Below are 16,596 nucleotides of genomic sequence, written 5' to 3'. Positions count from 1 at the left end.
GAAACTGCTCAAGGCTACTGTTTGGAATAATTCCAACAGTAAACATTTTAGTTCATGAATATTTGGACATTTAAAATATTATATAGCATTTAAATGCCCAAATGCAAATAGCATATGATTTAATTCAGTGACCCTCTATTGTCCTAGAAAAGTGTGCACCATTTTTGTCAGAGGTTCTAGACCAAGGCAAAGATGATGAACATTTTATAAGGGCATTTCAGGTTCATTGAAAATAATTTTAGTAAACCCTAGTTGGTTTCAGGGGGGTGCTGGGGGTTCTATCATCCCCATTTCAAGTTTTTGAGAAATTTAAACATGATGCACACATGAAGGGCTAGCCTAGGACATAGCAGAACTAGGGATGTGACAGCTCACCCCCACTAAACAAGAATCTCGTCCCGAGATTCAAGCGTAGGGTAAGATGAAGGGGAAACACAACTAACACTATCTTCACGATCTAGGTTGCACTTCGTAAGAACGTTGATTCATCACCATCTTTGTCTCGACGTCTTGCTTCAGAAACTTCAACCAACACGACAACGAGAGAAAAAAAGAAACTCTAGAAGAATCAATCTTCTTGAAGATCGAACAACTCAGGATCAACTCATGGTGTGAGACATTGAAAACATCTCTCGAGCTGAGACATGAAGCATACATCCAGAGGGATGGAGTGAAACAGATGATGAAGATTCACTAGGTAGGAAACAATTCCACACTTAAGAAGGTGGTGAACGGTTGTCAACGTAGCGAGGAGTTGAGTTGCCATGATACCACAATGAGACATCTTAGAGGAGGTGACTCGTAGAATTATTCCCTTAAGTGGCAAAAATAATTACTTTTGATACGAAGATCATTGGAACTCTTCTTACCAGCCTAAGGCAATTTACAAACGTTCGTTTGAACGAATTCGAAAGAATGGCATACTCATACCAGAATGGATGATGTGCACTACCTTGTTGAAGACAACGTAATGGATGGTTTGCTTATCATCGGAGATGGATGGGACCCATGGTAAGTCCACTTTTGAAGATGATCCTGAACAACAACTACTGAGGTGCAAGCTGGGAACAAAATGCAAATGTTGGGAATGATTCTGGTAACTGGGGAAGAACTCAACAGCCGAGAGTGTTTCCAAAGTTCCAATGGTTATAGAATCATCGAAGAAACTGAGAGCACAAGGATCCCTAAGGAACAACTTCAAGAATAAGTCATGCGAAATCCTCATGGGAGGTGACCAAATGGCTTAATCAAGATACTACAACAACAGTGCTTCCAGCTAGGTGTGTCCACTCCACTGGAACCTATATCATAGTTCTCAGAAGAAGTTCCAACCATCATATCTGCCTGAGATTCAAATCTGGTTGGTAACAGGATAATTCAGACAATGTGTCTGGAAAGAAAGTTTTCAACACAAATCAACGAGATGGCGTTGCGAGATTCTCAGGAAATGGACTATGGTAGTAAGCTCCAAAACATGAGCTGGTTCTGCTAACACATGTGAACATGTTGTCCCAGACAAGCATGACCACGTAGTAGTCTTATAATAAAAACACTACCGAGTTCAGGTTGGGAAACATCATCGAGGATAACAAAGTCCTTGCATAAGGCATGCTCTTAAGAAGGAACTTCTTCTCCTTGAACAAATCAATCAGTGGCTTGGTGTGCTAGGAAATACATATGGAGTGGAGGTAATTAATCTACCAAACCATAGAATACATTCGCACATGCATAACTAACTTGGGATGGTACCAGAGGAAACAAAGCAATCTTTCTCGAACTCATGGCGGCAACTTGCTCCAAATGCACATGAATTTGAGGAAGTCACTTCTTCTATCCAAGCATAAGCTTCATGAATGGAACACGAAGGCATTGCTTACAAAGTTTCCAATACTAGGTTGATGTTCAACATGAATCATGGGGGAGACAAAATGCTGCTGATGGGCTCAACAGCAACTCATCGGAATTTCCATATCACTGGACTTCCACCATCATGTGAACACGGTGATAGCATTGGTCAGACCAAAAGATGTAATGGTGTATGCTCGAGGGATCAACCACGAGTAAGACAACATTACAAACATCGTTGGTTCTGATTTGACTTGACGATAGCCCATACTCAAGTCAAAGTTTTGACAAGATGATAGACCCAGCAACTGATCACGAGGACCAATTGATGAAGATATCATCTTGCTTCAACAACTATCAAAACACAAGGATATCCCTTTGGGATGAACTAAGTCGGACAAGCTATCATATTCCAACTCTCCAAGTTGTCATTTAGCTTAACCAACTATTTCAGGGTATCCAACACAGATTCTTGGAGAAATAGTGGTTTATAGAAAAATCAAATTGATCACGAACTCAACATAGAGGTCAGGTGATAACCAGGTAATACTTCCGAGAAGATATTCGGAAAATCACGAACCACCGATATGTTACTAAGCTCAAGATCAATCTTGCTTTTCAGGGCAAGACGATATGATCAAGGGAGCGAGGGATTGACACAATCCTAACTCATTGATCCAAGAGTGCACCAGGAAATATGGACTAGGTAGCAAGATCAATCTTAGAATGGTAGTTCAATAACGAGCACGCTAAGAATGAGAATATTGTCCATTTACTACCAAGCAATGAGTTGCTCGGAGTATTGATTTCACACATCACAATTCACTTGTCGGCATTCCGGTTACAACAACACGAGGACCGAGGAATGAATGATGATGGTGAGAAGTATCACTGCATCAAGAATTCATAAGAGGTGGTGTAATTCTCAAGACATTCTTGACATAAAGATGGTAACACTCCAAGGTAGAACAGAGCAAAAGCTGGATTTGCATTTTGATCCATGGCATACAACTACTTTGACCCAATCCTTGAAGTGGACAAGGTACTGGAGTTTGTTTCTCCTAGTCATTCCGGAATAGAATGGCTTGACGGACCACAAGAATAATAGGCATCGATGAACACGAATGCACAACTATTCCTGACTATCAATTGATGGACTAGGGTCGGAATACAACTGAGGAGGATCAACTCAAGGAACATATAACATTTTGAGTTGTGGATGCATAGATTAGTATGTCGAACTAAGTTCAACAGGTTTCTTCCGGATAACCCATGCGGTAAGATAGAACTGGCAGAGTCACAACATATGATCGAGAACTCATCAAGAGTACTCTGATTGTGATCTTTTGGTTCAAATAACTTCTGCCATATTGGCTCATGGTATTGGAAGAACTATATACCACAGAGCTCGAGGACGATCACAAGGTTACTAATATCCTAAAGGAACTAGCAAACACTATCAACATGAGGTAAGTAGAGTGAATCTTGGGTCCAAGGACCCGGAAATAAAATACCTACTAACTAAATAACATCACGAGATGCTTTCGAGAATGGTGGCCAGAATCATCACACTGGGAACACCAAACATGGCTAGATTACTAACTCTAAGATACCCTAGTGTCATAATAACAACTCCAACATATATGTCGAGGCAATAGAGTACCTCAACTCACTAATTAGTGTGCTTAATCTGGCCCAAAAGGACATCAGGAACAGGAGGAAGGGATTTGCAGATGCATCAGACTGTTTAGAAACCTGGGATGACTCAGACAGCATAACGGCTGTAAATGCTCAAAATGATTTGAGACATCCTGCAAAAATGGTCGCATAACCACTCAACATCACAATATCAAGGTTCTGAGGCCAGCTATGAACATATGGAAGTAGTAGGAACTGAACTGAGGCTTGAACTCAACAATCCTAGGCAACTACGGTTTAGTAACACGTCATCCTGAGAGATAGAAGAGAAGCCTAGTTCTTAACCCCCGTAGAAAAGAAGAGGTTGACTCAGAGCAGAAGGGCATAAGGTAAAGGAGTAAAAAGAGCCTTACGTTCCCTTCCACAATCAATTCCCTTATGTAACTAAAGCATTTCTAGACTCAACTTCGACCAGCTTGGCTTGGTAATCCTACAGACAGTCAGGCTCTGATACCAAACCTGTCAAGACCCCGATTCTAAGTCACACCGATCTAGCCTGTAACACCTCATATCACTTTGCGGCCTCACACACGGTATCCCCACGGGTGTCGCCTTACCATGGCCCGGGACCATTTGCGCCTTTTGGCTCACGTATATGATAGTGTCGCTAGCATCCATATGACAAAGAACCCGGGCCGACATGACTAGTCGTGAACCCAAAGTGGCACTAACTTACGGGGACAGGCATACATGAATCAACATCGAGCATGTCAGTCAGCAGCGTGTGAATCCGGGCTGTAGCAACTGGGCTAACAGGACTCTGGGAACCCGAGCTGTAGCAGGCTAGCAGGACTCCGGATGTCACCGCGTGAAATTTCCCTGAAGGGACAGACACAGGAACGAAGTGAATCACATGCCGGCCAGTCTAAGTGTTCCGGAGCAGTAGTGCTGGGCTAGCAGGACTCCGGTGAACCGGGCTGTAGCGGACTACTATGGCTCATGGAAGCATAAGACTGCATTTCCCCATAAGAGAGGCTACCAAGGATAAACAACTAGGTTGTCGGATCCCACACATACCAAGCATTTCAATCATACACACAATATGCTCGATATGTGTAAATACAACATGGCATCACAACAAAACTCTATGACTCAAAGAATTTATTCATTAGGCTCCGAGGAGCGAGATATTACAAACATGGGTCTCATGACCCAACATATAGAGCATACAAGCAACAAGCACATGCGGAAGCTTAACTTGTCTGAGTACAGACAACTACAAATGAACAAGGCTGAGAAGCCTGACTATCTACAAGACCCTCCCAAGGGTACAAGATCGTAGCTGAGGTAACGAGCTAAACGTCGAAGTCCATGTGGAACTACTAGTGAGACTGAAGTCTCTCTGCAAAAACATAAATTAAGCAAACGTGAGTACAAATGTACCCAGCAAGACTTACATCAGAACTAGCTACATATGTATCAGTATCAAGAAAGGGGTGGTGGAGTTTAACTACAACAAGCCAGTTTTGACTCGGTGGCTATCCTGAACTACGACTGCAAGTAACTCTTTTGAGGTGGCGCACACGAGTCCACATATTCACCCTATCAATACACCACTATGGATCCGCTCCCGTCTCCCTACAAGAACGCCATCCATAGCACTCACGCTTATCTTGCGCATTTTAGAGTATCCACTTTCACTTGTCTATGAACTATGCAAGGGGTCCAAGTTTCCATATCCGAGGAATCCGGCTATTCGAATAGATAATGATAACCCTGCAGGGGTGTACTTCTTCACACACGCTCTCGCCACTTACCACCATGTACACGTCGTGTATCTCGGCAACCTTCAAGCGGAAGCCTGGTGAGGGAGTCGGCCACGACCTGACTAACCACACAAGTCTCTAGTCCAGGTTTATCGCCTATTCGGGTTCCATCCGCAAGGAGATCCGGCCGGGGTGTCACTCATGGCCCCAAACGATGTGAGCAGGGTTCCCAAGCCCACTATCCGGGTGCCACTTGGTACATCGTGCCACTGTGCCTAGTCTGTCCCAAGCCCAGCTGTACCGGGTGCCACTTGGTAGACTACTAACACAACCTACAAACACCAGAAACTAGTTACAACTCCTGGACAGAGATCAGGTTGATTAATAGGTCGAGAGGGGCACTTAAGCATTCCAATGCGTGGTAGTAGCTGTTCATGGATCACAAACACAGAACTCAGTTCCTGAGGACGGCTTCAATGAGACAACCCACCATGTACTCCTACATGGCCTCTCACCGATACCTTTACCAAATCGTGTTCACACACTTAGCTCACAACAGTAGGACATGTTCTCACACCTCTAATTCATCCCCGATGAATCAGACCTGACTCAACTCTAAGCAATAGCAGGCATGACAAACAAGCATGAATGAGTAGGCACACCAGGGCTCAAATAACTCCTACTCATGCTAGTGGGTTTCATCTATTTATTGTGGCAATGACAGGTCATGCAAAGGAAAGGGGCTCAACTACCGCAGCATGTAACAGTTGAATCGTTGTTGTCCTAATGCAATAAAAGAGAGCAGGAGCGAGAGAGTGGGATTGTATCATAATGAACAAGGGGGTTTTGCTTGCCTGGCAATTCTGAAGATAGTATAGTTCTTCATCGGTGTCATCGATCTCATCGTCGGAACGTCGTCTACTGAGAGGGGACAATTATCGGCAAACAAGGAAGACCACAATCAATGCGATACACAATATGATGCATGATCATGACATGGCAATATGCTGTGATTTGAGCTAATGCAACTAGCAATGATTTAAATGAAGTTGGTTTGAACCAAAGGTTCAAATTCAAACTCCATATGTGATTATTTAAATGCCAACATTTGATTTGACCTGATCAGCAGGCATAAGTTGCTCAAACATGCATGGGGATAGCATGAATGGATAGATTGGATTTTTCTGATAATTTTTCATATATAATTTATTTAATTCTGAGCTACGGTTGATTTTCTATGATTTTTCAAAGTTTAAAGCATTTTCTGGGATTTCTAAACCTTTCCTGATTTATTTCAATTCCAGAAAGACTTTATTGCGTTAGCACTGTGTCATCATGACGTCAGCAGGTCAACAGGGCGCGGTCCAGGTCAAACCTGACCTGTGGGTCCCGCGTGTCAGTGTCATAACTAACTTAACAGAGTTAGTTAGTGTTAGGTTAGGCACTAATCTAGGTTAATTAGCGCTAAACTAATCTAACTAATATTTAATAGGGGCGGCCCACACGTCAGTGGGTCAGGGGGGAAGTCAAACCCCGGTCAAGCGGGGTCAAACCCGCCGGACTTGGTCCACGGCTCGTCGTCGGTGAAGCCCGAGAAGACGGGGGGCTCGGAATTTGCCCACGGTCGACCAAATCGAACGCGGTTTGGTCCTACGCGTAGCTGGGGCTCGCGCTCATCTGGTAGGCCAAGCGGGAGGAGCTGGGGTGGTCTGAGTCGACGGCGGCGAGCACGAATGCGGCGGCCGGAGTTCGGCGTCAGCGGGTTAGGCGCTACGGCGCACGGGAGGAGGATCTGGTGGGTGTTCTCGGCTCCTGGGAGTGTACTAAGGACGATAGCGTCCTCGGATGCGACGTGTGTGGGCTCTCGCCACGGCAGCGACATGGATGGCGGCGAACAAGCTTTCGGTCATGGCGGGGCTATGGCCTAGAGGGCGAGCACGACCAGGGGAGAAGGGGGAGACGACGCGGGTGCTCACAGCGCGTCCGACGGCGTCGTCGGCGAGGTCGGCCGCGGTCGGGTTGCTGCGAATCGATGACGACTGTTGGTGCAGAGGACGAAGACAACGGCGATGGCGGCGTTGTGGGGCGCTCTGGCGTCGTTTGGCTCGGCGGAGACGAAGAAGAGGTCGGGGCGAAGCTCTTGGGGACGGCAGAGGGGCAAGGGGGTGGCTGTGGCCGCGTGGCAGCGAACGGCGGCGACGAGCGCGCCGGCCATGGCGTGAAGAGAGCGAGGGGGCGAGGGGGAAAACTGAGAGAGGGGTCTGTGGGTTCCAGAGGCCACGGGGTGACGATCCCAGCGTCGCGCTGGCCAGGGAGGGGCCAGGCAGGCAGCTGCGTGCCCGCGCGCGAGAGCGCCGTGCACTGCTTCCCCTCTGCCTTCTGGCGAGAGGAGGAAGACAACTGGCAGGGGAGGTGGCCGGGCTGGGCCGGCTTCAGCAACAGGCCGCACCGGTAGGCGCTGGGTAGGTTCTCTCTCTCTCTGGTTTTTCTATTTATTTCTGTTTTCTATTATTCTGTAACTTTAGGGCTTTATTAAAAATACTAAAACAATCTCAAAATTCATGAAACTGCTCAAGGCTACTGTTTGGAATAATTCCAACAGTAAACATTTTAGTTCATGAATATTTGAACATTTAAAATATTATGTAGCACTTAAATGCCCAAATGCAAATAGCATATGATTTAATTCAGTGACCCTCTGTTGTTCTAGAAAAGTGTGCACCATTTTTGTCAGAGGTTCTAGACCAAGGCAAAGATGATGAATATTTTATAAGGGCATTTCAGGTTCATTGAAAATAATTTTTGTAAACCCTAGTTGGTTTCAGGGGGTGCTGGGGTTTCTGTCATCCCCATTTTAAGTTTCTGAGAAATTTAAACATGATGCACACATGAAGAGCTAGCCTAGGACATACCAGAACTAGGGATGTGACATCTAGATGTGCTTGTGTATCCATAGGAGACGCATACATTTGAACCCCAAACAAACTTTCTTCTTCTTTTTCTTGTTTCTCAGGTTGATCTCCAGGACATGGAGGTGATGAAAAAGAAGATAGAGAAGAGCTTAGAATAGGTGTAGTCTAGATTTTGGTTTAGTTTTTTTCTTTTTATATTCATTTAATATAATGTAAATATTTGAGAATTTTGTACCTTGTATAATTATTAATAAAGCTTATGGTTTCATAACAGACTGTAAGTCTTGTATAATTACTCTGTATTATCCATTTCTAATTCACTTTGAATTATTTACTTATCATGATAAAGTTGGAATCTTCGGCCATCTGGTGTTGCCGTCGGCATAGATGACCACCAAGAGGACCCCAGGCGGCGACACGTGGCATAGCTATGCCGACGGCAAACCGGCACGTGTGTGGATGACGTTTGACGGCCGTGTCATCTACTTTTTCGCCGATGGCTCGAGAAGACCGTCGGCATATGTTTCTGTCTACGGCTTTTGTACACCGACGGCCATCCAGGCTTTACTGAGGGAATCAAAGACGACGGCTGTATGCCGACGGTTTTAAGGCCTTCGCCGACAGTTTTGGGGCCTTTGCCGATGGCTTTGGCCGTTGGCATACACACCGTTTCCTGTGGTGCTGGCACACTGCAAGTAAGTCCTCGCTTGGTGGTGACCGTCGTTCTATTCCTGCATTTCCCCCTAGGAAGATTTCTCCCAAAATCAGAGAGAGTAATGAAGCAGAGACATTGTTGGGTGGTGATGCACACAAAAATAGTGTTATCCTGCCATCGTTATCCACTCCTTTGAAGTGTGATGGTTGTGGTCAGGGTCACCCTGTGGCAAATTGTCCTGACAAGAAACCCTGGGAGTTTACTCCTGAATTCATGATTACTTTGGGTCTAATGAATTTGGTCAGGGCTTTTTCTCCATCCGTGAGGTCTGTTCTGAAGCAAAGAGCTAGATGTATAAGCATTTGAGCCTTTAACAGATAAAATCCATATGATGTGATTATGTATAACTATGTCCTTTTCAGAATCAGTGATTCGAGAGTTTAACATCCAACTGCTCAAACAAACGAGATATATTTACATAACCACATTATTGAGTTCTATTACAGTGACTGCACCATCATTGGCGTAACCCAGGTGCCATTGAGCATCTCCGGGCCCTGACTGACTAAATTCTGGAGCTGGGACATCCATATATTGCCCTACACCAAGAATTCTTAACATCCTGAACTACTAATTAATTTCTGTACAATGACTTATTCCCACCTCATCCAGCGGGACAAGAATTTACACCCGACCCAACGTGTGTATTCACAGAACCAACCAAAGTAAGCTATATTCACATTCAGGCGATCGCTTTGTACCACGGGCCATGGACCTTCTCCGAGACCGTGGCCACCCTGATGAGCACTTCAGCCGCCTTCACCACCCGGTCGGCGAGCTTCCCCGCGCCGACGCGGCGTAGGGCTGCATCCGCCAGCTTCTGGCCCTTGGCACCGCTGCCGCCAAGGAGGACCCCGCGGAAGGCGCAGTGGACCGCCCGGGAGACCTTCTTGAAGACGACGTCGTCCGCTTGGAGGCTCTTCAGGAGCACCCGGGTTACTATCTGCCTCCTTGCCTGAATCTTGGCGTCCGTCAAAGAGCCGGCTGACGCCGACGCGCTCATCATCGCCTCCACGATCTCTTCAGTTCCTGCCTCCGGGGAGTTGTCCAACAACTTCACCAGGGCGCCGAAGAGTTCTGAGATGACAGTCTCCAGCTCCGGAGGAGAGATCTTAGAATTCTCACTCATCAGGACTTGACGCAGGACGAGCATGCTGCACAAACAGTAAATTCAGTTAGCACACATTCAAGTTTTAATCCTGCAGACTAGACTAAAATAACATGAGTATAAGATAGTAGTTTACCTCGTAGCCATCACAATCACTTCTTGAAATTGGCCCTGCACGGCCCTCAATCTCAGAAAGTTGAGATGGAAGCTCTCAGGAGTTGACTGCAATTGTAATCCCTCCATACCACTAATAAGCTGCAACAGGCCAACCCTCACAAGCTTGTCAATCTTTTCTCCCTTGCATTCAGGTAAACCTGAACTACCTGCTGAAGCTACAACAGCTGCTGGAGCTCCATGGCCAGCTCGGAGCACTGTAACAAGGGGCTGAGCCTGCCACAAAGGATTAAACTAGTGTCAGGAACCAGATAACAAATAGAACGCCCCTATGCTGCTGATGTTGTTAGAAACTTACATGATTTGCTGCTGGAAGAACTGAAAGAGAGCCCAGATGTTCGCTCCATTCTGCGTCCACGATGCTCTTTGATGCTGAAATCCACTGCAGAGTTACAGGGAGAGAAGCTGACGCATTGGCAGGAGGTCCATAGCGATCGCCGAAAGCCTTCTGCAGGTACTCCACTCCAGCAGAGCCTTTTATCGTCGGTTGCATCAGCTGAACATATGCCTTGCTCACTTCTACTTGCAGTTGCTGTATATAACACAAAAATGTTAGAATTCCACTGCATAAAAACAACTGCAGTTAATTATAGGACAAGTTTAATGTATTAACACACTCAACACACCTTTATTTCTTCCAGAGTGAAACGCAGACCCTTGATGACAGCAATGACAAATGAGCTGATTGCATTATCATTATCTTCAGAACTTGCAGCCAACTCGCTCAATAATTTGTCATGACTTGCCTTCATCTCATCATCCTTTGCCGCAGCAGACAGCTTTCTGACCATATCCAGAGAGTACTGCAAAATCTGCCCCAGATATTGGGTGTCCTGGGAGCCTGACTTGAGTACCTTCATTTGTACAGGAACAAAATTATGTCAATGTTCCATGAATAAGAAAAAAAAATAAGGAACACGATGACAAACTTATATATGCAAAACACTCGGATCTTACCTGGGATAGAATTTCGAGGTCAATGTTCTCACAGATTTCCTCCTTCCATTCCTTGGGAGCCAAGTCGTGCAATGAATCCCTCACTTCCTTTACCAGGTTGATCAGTTGGCTGTAGTCAGGTTTGTCTCCTCTCATCGAGTCGGTAACCACATCCCAGAAAGCTTTCTCCATTGTTTCCCTCACTTTGTCTTGGAAATCCTTCTCAATGGTACGAGCATCATTAGAATTGCCAGCAATCGCACCACCGTCCTCATGAAGCATCTCATTGACCATCTGCTCATTCTCTGTTGGCAGATTCACTGGTGATGTGCTGCTTGATGCTCCAGAAGCTCCAAACAGGGATCGCACAACAGACCTTGATCCTTCAGCATCTGTTTTGGAATTCATATTGACCTCAGTAGGCGGGAGCTTTCCAGATGAATCAATGCTCAGAGGGGTAGATACGTTTGCAACAGGTGCTGCCAATGGACTTCCATTCTCCTTCGCTTCAAAGAACTTTGATCTTGCATCGGAGAGAGCAGAGTCCATACGCTCGATGCCTGCATCACCGCTCAAATGCTGAACCTTCTCTCTTAGGAGTTTTTGATCGTCAGAAACCTGCTTCTGAATCGCCTTCATATCATGGGTGAGGTTGTGTGACTGCCCGTCGGCAGCTAACTTGCATGTTTGCATCATTGACAGCTCAAGCTTGCATGCAGCCCTAACAAGATCACCCTCCAATGATCTTGCATCTTTTACTTTCCACACCACAAATCTGTAAAGATAGGTGCACCATGCTTTGTCAAAATTAACCAACTGAGTCTTGAATTTACTTTGACTGGCAACATCATAAGACTTCTGGCAACTAGATGATTCAGCAGCATCAAGAGATGGCTGCCTTGAGGCTCTTCCTGGTCCCTCGAGTATTGTCTTAACTAACAGCTCAAACTCCCTGACAAAGTTTGCTGCTGACTCCATGAGTAGCTTCTCTTGCTCACCATCTCCACTTAAAACAGCACTAGGATGAGCCAGGATCATGTAAGCACAGAGTACCACCCTCAGTGAATATCTAGACAACCTGCTTGTTTCAGAAGTTCTTGCTGGCCTTTTTGCTGCAACCCTTGTTCTTCCGTCTCTACTCGGAGGTGCCTTCCTCTTTGGAGTCGCAAGGCGTTTCAGTAGATGGTCAATATTTTCTGCAGATGATGAACTTGCTGACTGACAAAGAGTCAAACGCCTCTCGAACCGGTCAAGTAATGCCTTAGTAGCCTCAAGAGCTGTGGGAGATCCCATCAACATAGCTAATTCCTCAAATGGCATTGACTTCACAGATTTTTCATTAATTCCCAAAGCATCATAAGCTTGAGCTAAGGCAAGTGTTGTCTTCCTGGACTTCACAAAACTTCTCCAGCACCTACAATATACGAGAAGAAAACTTCAATTAACTCGAACATGCAAATACAATCAAATGGTTAGAATTCAAAGGAAAATTTAATGTATGAGAGTAATACCTTGCAAGCTTTCTTGAAAGAAAATCTGCATGCTTGATGTAATCGGCATGAGCAGAACTGCACGGACTTCCTCGCTGCTTCAAATATTCAGCTCTCTTCCTCTTGGCCTGTTCAATAAGATAACAAATCAGATAAGAAGCAGAACAGGAGAACTAAAATTGTAATCAGCGTATGTATCACAACACATACCCTCTGAAGTTTGCTATCCAGATGTTCTTTCAATTTAATCCTGTCTGCTTCTCTCTGGCTGCTTACAGTCATGGCTGCTTGTTGAATATGCATGAGCCGAGCACGAGCCTTCCTCCTCTCAGCTTCTAACAACGCCAACCGTTTCTTCTCAGCAGCAGCACGCTTTGCCAGGATAGCAGATCGCACCCGCTCTGTATACTTGCTCTCAGATGTCGCCTTCTGCACGAGAGACCTCTCTGTTCTCTCCTTCAGTGCGGCCCGCTTCTGCATATCTGCATGCAGAAGGCGCATACGGTTTTCCTCTGCCTGTCGGACACGAGACTCGACTCTAGTCTCAAGTTCCTCCTTCTCCTTCTCAAACCGCATTTCCACATCATTCTTCGCTGCTTGTCGGAGTTCATCCAACTTGGCTAACCGGTTCTGTGCCTTTGCCAAGAGGCTTAACCTTTTCTGCTCAGCTGCCTGAAGCCTGGCTTCAAGGCGCTGTCCGTAATCTTCCTCTTGAGACGACCACGATGGGCTCCGTGGCTTCTTCCTTGCTTTGCAGGATAACCAATCGTGGAATTGCTGCAGAGAAACAATTGAAAATAAGTTAATTTGATCAAGCATGTATCGCTAATTCACTTCAAACTTACTTTTTAACCAAAAGAACACATAATTATTTAGTTGTTTCTACAGCTCCTGCCAGGATTACATCAACCAACAGAACTACAGAAGTTGCAACTAAAATTTCAGCGGTACAAGTTACTTCTAAGCAAAACAAAGTGGTCGATGATGAAAGCAAACTATCCTACCAAACTAGGATAATTCTCCTACCACCGAAACAACCTGAAATCAATTTGCTAACTCAAGCAGTTAGAACTTACAATAATTTCACCTTTATTATTTGATTAAAAAAACTTTCCATTTTTACTGGAGACTCGGAATAAACCTATGCAGACAACTAAATTAATTACTAACAGTTCCTGTTTACGCTTTCACCGAACTACAGATAAAATTGAGACTATTTCAATGGGGGCAAACGCTTCAATTCAAAGACCAGAAAACTCCAAACTAGAAAAGAAAAGAAAAACCGGCAAAATCCAACAGAAAAGCAATTCGTGACACCCGTGAGACCAACTTCAGCTCACGACTACCTACCGCCGAAACAATTCCCAAAGAATGTAACTCTGAGTCTCCGACTCCCCCATGAACAGGCTCAACCAAAAGAATTCTTTCACAAGTCTAAAGTTACTGTAAATTCCTTCAAAAACAGCACCACTTTCTTATTAAAGTAATATAAAATTACATACCAGTTCTACAGCAGGACACGCAACTATCGTTTCACCAGTAAGGTGGGAACCACCGACGAGTATAATAGAAGGGGAAAAGAAGTAGGCCTCAACACTTCGAGTTCACAATTTCACGCCCCGCGACTTGGCAATCCACCGTGAGGAGGAAGAAGGGGAAAGGGGGGAAATAAAGGCAGGAAAACCAAAGGTACCAGACAGGGACCCCTACCTGCCTCCGGTGGTCGGCCTCCTTGAGCTTGGCCTCGATTTCCTCGGCGCTGGCCGGGCCGCCGCCGCCGCTGGCCCTGCCCTCGAGCAGCCTCCTCCTGATCCGCGGCGGCACCCTCGCGGCCGCCCCCTCCTCCGCCGGTATCTCCATCGCCACGGGCTCCCTCACCCCCATCACCGCACCGATCAGACTCCCTCGCCGATCGAACTCGCCGGCGAATCCCGCAAGAAATCGCCTCGCTTTCTCCTCCTCCTCCCTCCCTTGCTTGCGCCGCTGCTTTACTCCTCCACTTGTTTCTCCCTTATTTTTCCCCTCGCCTCTCGAGTTTAGTTTCTTCCGCGCCGTTCTGGGTGCGCCACGCGTAGCGCTATATAGGTGCGGTACCAGGTACTCTCCGGGGGAAGCGGTTTCCCGAATCGCAGAGCGGATCGGACGCTCGGGCCGGAGCCGAGACGGATAGGGAGGGGCGTTTTGGTAATTTTCGGGGCGTTAGGCGCTTCGGGACGGTTCGGCGGTTGGGTCGCGCCCTTTTTCGGGGCGTTGGGTTGACCGAATTGCCCTCCCGGCGGCTTTGCTTCTCCGTGTCCGGGTTCAGACAAGTTTGATTTGAGTTCCACTAGAAAAATAGAGAAGGTTTGATTTGAGTTCCACTAGAAAATTAAGAAAGGTTTGATATGAGTTCGACTCGGAAATGTGATCCAGAAGTTCGGTTATCGGAGCATGCATACGCGTATGAGACTGTTTTCAATGGTTTTCTTAGCATATTACAATCGAAGCATGCATATGCATTTTACTTCCCAGTTCGGTCAAGTTTGATACGAGTTAAAGCTCAAAAAAAAAGTTTGATACGAGTTCAACTAGGAAAAAAAAAGTTAGCTTTGAGTTTGACTTGAAAATGTGATTAAGAAGTTTGATCATATAGTATATATTTTTTAGGGAATGCTTTTGTGTTGACCAACATTAAGATTGAAATAGTCAATATAAGCTATCTTTGCGATAAAATAACATTGCAGTATTACAGCTTCACATTGCTGATTGTACAACTAGAAATATGAATTACCATCCTAAAAACAGGGGCCAATACATAGTTTCTTTCATTAAAAAGTGACAATGTTTTGTTTCAGCCGATTGATCCAACGCACCGAGGCATCGATCGCACACTCATCTGATGGATAGCAACCCCGCAAAGGACAGCATTGTAACTTGACCAACTTAATCGCCCGTATATCCATGAATACTCTTGACCAGTCGATCTTGTGTGCAACCTCCTCCCTATGCTATGCTACAAGCGGAGACACCATTGTTGCAAGCCACACATGACTGGCACAACATGAGGACGTCCTCATTGTAAGATGGGCATCGGAGGTGTAGGTCGGGCGCTGCATACACACTACTACATGTCTAGCTGCTGGTGTTGTCCTGCAAGTCCAGACACGAACTGCTATAAGGGGAGACCATTGGTGTTTCAAGATGACATTGTCGGTATTGTTGGAAGTTGGGCACTCAGTGCTACTGTGGCCCAACCACGCCATGTTGCAAGGGGAGGGAGAGTGGCCATAGGGATTGGGGTGGCTGCTTGTGCTACAGCGAGCTATGACCACTGACACTATGGGATCGACGACGTCCTGCTGCGAGAGGGACGAAACCAGTGTGTAGGGCAGCAACGTCGGGGCTACAAGCGACCAACCGCCACTACAAGTTGTTGTCGCTACTGCAAGTCACCACCGGTTGCTGTGAGAGGGGAGGTGTACGTTGCAAGGGTGGGAGGAGGAGAAGAGAGGGACGATGAGTGTCGGTGTCAAAATTGGCGGATCTCGGGTAGGGGGTCCCGAACTGTGCGTCTAGGCCGGATGGTAACAGGAGGCAAGGGACACGAAGTTTTACCCAGGTTCGGGCCCTCTGATGGAGGTAAAACCCTACGTCCTACTTGATTAATATTGATGATATGGGTAGTACAAGAGTAGATCTACCACGAGATCGGAGAGGCTAAACCCTAGAAGCTAGCCTATGGTATGATTGTTGTTGTGTATCTTGTCCTACGGACTAAAACCCTCCGGTTTATATAGACACCGGAGAGGGTTAGGGTTACACAAAGTCGGTTACATGGTAGGAGATCTGCATATCCGTATCGCCAAGCTTGCCTTCCACGCCAAGGAAAGTCCCTTCCGAACACGGGACAAAGTCTTCAATCTTGTATCTTCATAGTCCACGAGTCCGGCTGAAGGTATAGTCCGGCCATCCGGACACCCCCTAATCCAGGACTCCCTCAGTAGCCCCTGAACGAGGCTTCAATGACGACGAG

General features: G+C 46.1%; 1 protein-coding gene across 1 annotated transcript; it reads right to left on the bottom strand.

The window, feature by feature from the left end:
* Positions 1 to 9,268: 9,268 nt before the first annotated feature.
* Positions 9,269 to 14,653, bottom strand: LOC125538352. The gene is made up of 8 exons (XM_048701612.1): positions 14,295 to 14,653; positions 12,795 to 13,361; positions 12,606 to 12,712; positions 11,116 to 12,508; positions 10,785 to 11,012; positions 10,457 to 10,690; positions 10,121 to 10,374; positions 9,269 to 10,030 (listed from the first exon to the last, which is right to left on the bottom strand). Exons 1-8 carry the CDS (start codon positions 14,466 to 14,468, stop codon positions 9,559 to 9,561), a joined length of 3,429 nt encoding a protein of 1,142 aa, XP_048557569.1. The 5' UTR covers positions 14,469 to 14,653; the 3' UTR covers positions 9,269 to 9,558.
* Positions 14,654 to 16,596: the final 1,943 nt, after the last annotated feature.

The sequence above is a fragment of the Triticum urartu genome, chromosome 2, assembly GCF_003073215.2.
Source record: "Triticum urartu cultivar G1812 chromosome 2, Tu2.1, whole genome shotgun sequence".
NCBI classification, from domain to species: domain Eukaryota; kingdom Viridiplantae; phylum Streptophyta; class Magnoliopsida; order Poales; family Poaceae; genus Triticum; species Triticum urartu.
This window is presented reverse-complemented; position numbering and strand designations above follow the sequence as displayed.

Bases quoted from the DNA above. Each gene is read 5' to 3' on its own strand.
- LOC125538352 (XM_048701612.1), bottom strand. From the start codon at position 14,468: ATGGGGGTGAGGGAGCCCGTGGCGATGGAGATACCGGCGGAGGAGGGG. The intron at 13,362-14,294 runs GTAGGGGTCCCT...GTTTCTCTGCAG, and splicing joins AGGCCGACCACCGGAGGCAG to CAATTCCACGATTGGTTATC. The intron at 12,509-12,605 runs GTATTACTCTCA...CGTATATTGTAG, and splicing joins CTTTCAAGAAAGCTTGCAAG to GTGCTGGAGAAGTTTTGTGA.